Source organism: Notothenia coriiceps, unplaced genomic scaffold, assembly GCF_000735185.1.
Source record: "Notothenia coriiceps isolate Sejong01 unplaced genomic scaffold, NC01 NC01_scaffold00001686, whole genome shotgun sequence".
Classification (NCBI taxonomy): domain Eukaryota; kingdom Metazoa; phylum Chordata; class Actinopteri; order Perciformes; family Nototheniidae; genus Notothenia; species Notothenia coriiceps.
In genome coordinates, this window is record NW_011334387.1 from 30,047 (window position 1) to 37,444 (window position 7,398).

Consider the following 7,398-nt stretch of genomic DNA (forward strand, 5'->3'; position numbering starts at 1 on the left):
TTTATTTTTCATTCATTTTTATTTTTGGAAAGAGGATACAAAGGGAATGTTAACTCCAACCGAGAACGTTTTATAGCCAAAAGCTGGAGGGTAAAAATCAGTGGGTATAAATTGAGGTACCACAGAGCAGCAGGAGGAAAAACACTAAAAACAGCAGTAGTTTGCACACTTGTAGAGAAGCTTTTTCATGCAGCCTCCAAACAAAACTAGCTTATGTTTATTCTAACTTGAAATGGAAGAAAAACATCAATAGCATAGAGTAATGGGGAAGGCGTTACCAATAACTTGAGACATTAGAGATGCACATCTTTTTTTCTCCACAAATTAATTAAGTAAAGATGTTTAGAGCTTCACTTTTAGCAAACTGCTTCATTAAGCATGGATCCAAGAGTTTTCCAAATTAGAGTTAGGCTATTCAACTGTATAACAAATCCTATTTATTCGTAAGAAAATAATCCTAGAAACAACATCATTAGGTAAAACACTAGTAAACAAATCTCTTTTTGTATTCCCTACCGCTGAGTATTACATCTCCTATCGCAACATACAAGTTGTTTCTGTTTTTTATCAGGTGCTAGAAAGAAGAAAAAGTTAAAAATGTTGTCACTAAAAGACATATTTCAACTGGTTTTGTCAAAGCTCTAAAGGCTCCTACTGTCAATCTACAGGACATACAAAGAGGAACCGTGGTGAATTAGGGCAGTGGACGTGCTTCCCAGCTCTTCTTCCTTCCTCACAGGGAAAAACATCCTCATTAGTCCATTTGGGTGCGATCTCGCTTCTTGCCGTCCTTCTTTTGCTTCTTTGCATCTGCAAAAACAGAAAAGAAAAGGATTTGCAGCACACAGTGTTTACTTTGACAGTTTCCCTGCCAGAGGTGGTGTTTTTGCATGTAAACAAATCCCATTGTCTCCATGAAGAGCACATATGCTACGCTTCAGATTTAAATAATCAACCGTATTAGTTTTAATTAGTTTTTGTGCATGCATTCCCAGCCTGCTCTTGGGAATTGATTTGTGGTGTGGTGTACGCCCCATGAAAAAACGCTTTATCAACTTCCCGCAACAGTGGCCGTTTCTCAATCGCGAGGAAACTGGCTTCCAAGCCAATATTTCAAGGATACTACGTCATCGAGTGCCGCCGAAGGACTGTTCCAATCTCCGGCATATTGGAATTCCACCGAGGCCACGTCCTTGGTTTGGGGGTAATTTCGAGGCTGCACATGGGTAGACTTCGCGTCCTTCAAATCCCCACAATGCTTTGCGCACGGACCAATTTCAAAAACCCTTGCGGAGAATGGCTGAACCGACCCAGTGCAGCACACATTTAAATCTAAGTATGTAGTGGCGTAGAACATGTGTTGGTAAATATGTTACTTTGTTGCATTTGTTATCACCAAAAATGTGTGCACACTTGTTAGCCTGTTCCATTCTTCTTTGTTTTCCGAAGCCGTTGCTTGGAAGTATACTTGCTTTGTTTCTGAAGGAAGTGACTTGGAAGTATGCGACTACCAAGCCAGTATCCTCGCGATTGAGAAACGGCCACTGACTCTGTACCTGGCAGCCATGACAGAAGCCACAGTCCATGGCTTCCCTTTCTGCTTTGCGGCCTCTCCGCTCTGCTTAACAGGAAGAGAGCACAACCTGCAGCCGTTTGGCTAGCTAGCTCCTGGCTAACTGTTTTGGTTGACTGTCAATCTTCCTGGCTGTTTGTGTATCTGCCTCATACCTTAATTTGCATTTCCTAAATGCTCAGTAGGTAACATTTGGCTGAATTTGGCGTCAATTTGATATGGGGACACTCCATTGAATATGATTTGTATATTTATTCACATTTGTGATATAGGTAGGTAATGTAGGCTATGTATGCAGTTTTTGTTGAGACAAGCTAGTTGTTTCCCACTGTTTGCGTTTGTTTGCTATGTTTAGTAAGCTTGCTGTTAAAAGTAGATTCATATTTAGGTTACAGACAGAATGGTGGTCTCAATCTGATTGCATTATTCTTGGCAAAAAGCAGAAATGTCCCAAAATGTGGAACTTTTGTGGACATAAAATAGAACATAAAAATGAGCGGCCATCAAAAACTTCAATCTGTCACACCATTATGGTTTACTAGGGTTAGGGTTAGCCTTAATGTTATTTGTAACACCTGCACTTTTCAAGTCGAAAGGGCCAATGTCCTTTTTGGAAAAATTGTGAATAAAAGTGTGCGTGCAACTTCTGTCCATCTAAGTACATATTTTCTAAAAGATATTGTCATAACTTTGCAGTTCTTAAACGCTTGCCCCATCTTATATCTTACTTCAAGTAGTGTTTTATTGCTAGCTCTTCCTTGAAAGTTTGGTTTATCTAAAAAGAGAAACAGTATAAGAAAAGATCAAATAACTCGTGATTTTTTTTTTATGCAATGGATTATCTTAAAATAATCTCAAATCCTCTAATGACATGCCGGCAAGTAGCTATGAAAAGTGACAAGGTATGCTAAGTCAATTAGATTTCAGTTGAGTTTCAGCCGCTCAACATTCAGAATGTTCACTATGAGAAATCTCTTCCTGCAAACTTCCGTAGGCAAAAAGATGTTGACGTGCAAAGCGCTCTAGCCCATGTAAATACGGAAATTGCTCTTCCATTCCATTTGTTTGCTTGTTTTTAATTTGTTTGAATATTTTCTCTTTTTCATTTTTCTTCTCTTCGCCCTGTTGTTTTTGTCAGCATATTCTGCTCCCCTGGGAGAGAGATGGCGGAAAGGATTCACTCCCTGTCTTTCTCTGTCTCATCTTTCTCCGTATGTGAAATGAGGAATTTGTATCCAGGCTGGAGCACTTTCTGCTGCATTTGCTCATTACATGACACTGCTTGCTCTCCTCTCTGCCTCTGACACACACTCATAATCACGCTGGGCTGCCTTCTCCGGCTCTAAACTGCCCTGAGACGAAAAACAAACCAACATTTCTGGCCAAGACGAGAGCAGCCTCTGACTTTTTGGCATTTTTTAAGTGTTGGAATGTAGCCATCCAAACACATCTGCTTAAGTTCTGGGGTATATTTACTATTCCCTGCATTTAAAGAACTATACTTCTACCTCAACAACATTTCATAGTGAATAAATATCCTCCACTGTACTTATTTCACATGTATAGTAACTTCCAGCTGTAAATAAAGTATAACAAATTAGCATCTCGACTGGTTGCAACATCAAAATACTGCATGCAACATGGATGCATTAATAACCTAAATATATCCGATAGCAATCAACAATACAAGAGGTTATTTTTTCCCCATTTTAATAATTGTACCATGTTAAAAATATGGCATAGAAACGTGTCATATTTCGGCTTCCTAGAAGTGAAGATTGCTAAATATCCTGTCATTTGTCAGCTGTCACCTGTCTAACAAATGAATTAACATTACAAAATAAAGTAAATGTAAAAAGTACAATGTAGCTTTCAAAGGCTGACAGACACAGCTAATGCAAAAGTATTTTAACTTTAGATCGATGTAGTATACTAATTAACCATTTCAAATGAACAAGAAAGTTGTGCAGAGTGAGGTATCTGTCTTTGGATACTTTCCACTTTTGTAGGACAGAAACAAGGAGTGGGTGTAACAATAATAGTCAGTGTAGCTCTGAATGATGTCTTTATTTAAAATGGGAACACCACCTGCCTGTCCAGAAAGAATTACACAAACAAACAAATTCCCGGATTCATCTCAACAGAGCCTTTTGTTTAACCTGAAATTAACTCTGGCATCCAAACACCTCAAACACGCTGCTCTCTGCTGAAAGGGAAGGTGGGGACCTTGAGCTTTCTGCAGGCATTCATAATGTTTCATTTCTGTCACTCTTTGTTCTCTCTTACGCTCCACGGGGTCTGCGTTTCACCTGTGCTCGACAGCAAAGACATGCAACTCTGAATCTCAGATCGCTCCCTGAGCGCCTCTTAGCATTGTCTCCAGAATCGGCAAATGACAGATGCTACCTCCCATCACAGAAAACCTGCTGCAGTCAGGGGAAACCAATCTCCCAAACCAAGGTGGCTGTTCAGAATTGCAGATTTGGCCCGGCAGATCTCTGCTCCCAGCCGAGGGTTAGATAGCCTCTCCTCTCTCCATCTCAGTCACTCCAAAGCCAAACATGTCTGGGGTATTTCATAAGCTCCCTGATCCCGCTGCTGTGGACTGTATCTCTGCCATCCCCAGACACAGAAAAGCATTCACGATTCCCCTACCTGTACACACCTCATTGTGAACAGCACCCCCTCTTTCTTTTTCCGAGTAACCCCTTTGCTCGTCGGGGCTTATCTTCCAACTGGCAGACGCGGAAAATCTTACGGCGCATAACATTCAATCACATTGCCCCAAAAGCAGGTCTCTCTTTCCCACTGCTTCCCTTCATCATGGTTACTGTCATCCTCGCTCTGCTTCTCAGTTTGCGCTCAGCCCGCACACCTCTGTCACTCTGCATCCACGCGTCTGGCCTTCATAGGAATTGATGCACGCAGGTAGGCAGCAATGGTTGCAAATCAAACATATTTTCTGTTGCATATCTACACAAATAATCCTGTATCTAGATATTTACATTGGAATTAAAAATATAGAAAGCAAAGCAGTCAGTGTAATATGTATTGTATATATGTGTCAAAGGGATTGTAACTATTGTCTTGTGGCTTTAGAGGTAGGCCTAAAGGGACTAGCTGACAGTTTTGGCAACTTTCTTGTTGGACTTAGCGACGTTTGGAACTAGTGCTGTTAGATGCTGTCATTTGTTTGGCAACATTGATCTGGGATTTCTGGTTGGATAATTAAAAAGTATAGCTGGCTTGCTTGCTTCTGCAACTCCTCAAGCTCAACAACTAAAACAAGACTTGTTGATATGAGATGTCCACAGTTGCACAGTTCAAAGGCAGATTGAGCAAATATGCCTTTGGGTATATGTGAGTGTGAGGGATGCTGATGTATTGGAGACCTGTCTCCTCTTCTCAATCGCCCCCACTGCATTAAGGGATAGGTTCCATCCCCCATAGCTCTCAACGGCCTGGATCAATGTCGCAAATGGATGTCCTCCAAATGTAAAAGCAACACACGTCATTGGTAATGGTCCTTTGCTCCCAATGGACAAGAGTGATAATTATGGCTGCTGGAGGTCTTTAACATAAACATGTGTCATTATCGGGCATTTGCTGAATACTGACTGATTTGCTGACGGCTGCTGTTGTTTCGGTGGACCCCTAATATATTCCAATAATAAATCCAGCAGCATCCTATAATATATACTTGCTGTAAGAATTAAAGTAAAGTTCAGCTCCTTGACAAACCTCCTGTCACAATGCATTAATGATGTGCTACAGAGCATAACTTTAAACAAATTCCTCCTTTTTAGAGTCAAATAGACTTTGGCAAAACACCTCGAGACCAGCATTCAAGCAGACGGATGTGATACAGTCGGCATCTGCAGACATCCTGTTAGGGGGACATTTAATTTGTCTTATCAATGTTCTTTGGAGCTTTATGTGACTGTGGCTGTTTTATGAAGTGACAGCTAAGTTAACCAAGCTCCATGTGCAAACCTTTGTGTGCACACATGTCATCTGCTGAGCGTGATAAGGGCTTAGTTTATGACCATTGGCAGCGATTCCGCACTAATTATAGTCTTGTTTGGACAATGGGACAGTCACAGTGGGTCAGTTACATCCTTGTTTACAGATTTAACAAAGGGCATCGCCTCACTAGGATTACATTTAGAGCTTTGTTATCAGCAGTTTTACACCAAGCAGACACTGAATTATTCTACAAGCATCAACCTGGTATTCTCCCATTAGCTCACATCTTGTGTCTACTCCAGTTTACCAATAACTACCTGTTTCCTGTAGAATATGGAAGCAGAAGCCCTCTGAGACTTCATTTTATTTGACGTCACTAAAGAGCATTAAAAGCAAGTACGGTAATTACAGCTGAATAGTGAGTTAACCTATTCACCTGTGATTTAACACTGTCAGTCACCTCTTCAGCTTAACACTTAAGTATGGATTTCAATCATGCTTATGTGAATGTGCATCTCAGCTGGCATTACCTGAGATTAAAATAATTTGCAAGGATTTGTGGGATTTAACGGAGATGCCATCAGTGTGGGATGTGTCAGAAGATCAAAAGAAATCCAGTCGCTAATACACCTTGATGCACATATTGATGCGAATGGCTCCTAATTAACATTAAGATCATTTTATTTGAGATTTTTACCTAGTTGTCATAGGTGAAAAACACAACATCCAAAAACAGCACAAAATATACAAGCTTGTCACAGGGACGGTTAGCAGTTCAGCTGAATAAACAAAGACACACTAGTGGTAAACATCCCTTCAGCTATAATTAATTAAATAAACCAAATAATCCAATGTTCCCTGTAACTGTTTACAGTGATTTGGCGGTGCAAGAAAGTATTGGAGTGATACGTCGCATAAATCATTAGTTGTTTCTATAGGTATTTTCTTTTTATCCAAACTGACCTTATGAGATCTCTCAATACAAAATAAACAACATTTACAGCTTTCAAACTAGTCGAAAAAGATGACTGTGTTGCATCAAGGGTTTGAGGACTGTGTATTTGAACAAGTTAGCTTACATTACAAGTCTTGGCTTTGACATGGGTGGTACCTTTATTGCTTCAATACATTTAATTGGGCCAATATGTTTAGAATAAAAGATCCTCATCCTCAGAGTCATTTGATGCAGTATACAGTTATTTGAGGGAATCAAGTTGCCATCCTGATTTTGAGCAGTTTGCTTCTGAAACCAAACACTAAAATATCATATATTTTGTTACAGTGCAGAAAACCTTTTCTCAGGACATGGTGATTCATCAACAGGACTTCAGTCCAACCCCCCTGATGCTGACAACATTTTCCAGGGAGGGTAACATTTTATCAAGTGATGATTTATTCTTCTCAGCTTACCTTGCAGCTTAGTCTTGGGGATTTTCCCACAGGGCTTGGTGGCTGTGACAGTGGCGGCGCAGGTTGCATCGAGGAGCGCTCGCTTCAGCACGCCTGTTCTGTTCTTCTTTCCCGTCGCCAGATCGCACTCCCCCCAAGCCTGGAAGTCATACTTGCACTCCCCTGTGGAACACAAAGAAATCACGTAATTTATTAGATGCTTTTGTATAGTGAAGTACCTCTGATAGTAAGAAAACCTGGTAAAAGAAATGACCCAAAGTAACATGTACATTTTTTTTTAAAGGTCCCCTATTATACTGTTTTTCATCAATATATTATAGGTCTCAGATATATACAAAATAAGTCTCTGAAGTGTTTGGCTCGAAACACCACACAGATCATGCATTGTACTGTAGCATCCCATAATCCCCTCTGTTTCAGCCCTGTTTCAAAAGTGCTGATTCTCCGTC

At 40.4% G+C, this 7,398-nt stretch overlaps 1 protein-coding gene across 1 annotated transcript; it reads right to left on the reverse strand.

Moving 5' to 3' along the window:
- On the reverse strand, window positions 1-7,185 carry LOC104963393 (pleiotrophin-A-like; the record flags this gene model as incomplete). The annotated part of the gene is made up of 2 exons (XM_010791980.1): window positions 1-810; window positions 6,950-7,185. Coding segments are annotated over 2 exons (292 nt in total), but the record flags the coding sequence as incomplete, so codon positions are not given.
- Window positions 7,186-7,398: the final 213 nt, after the last annotated feature.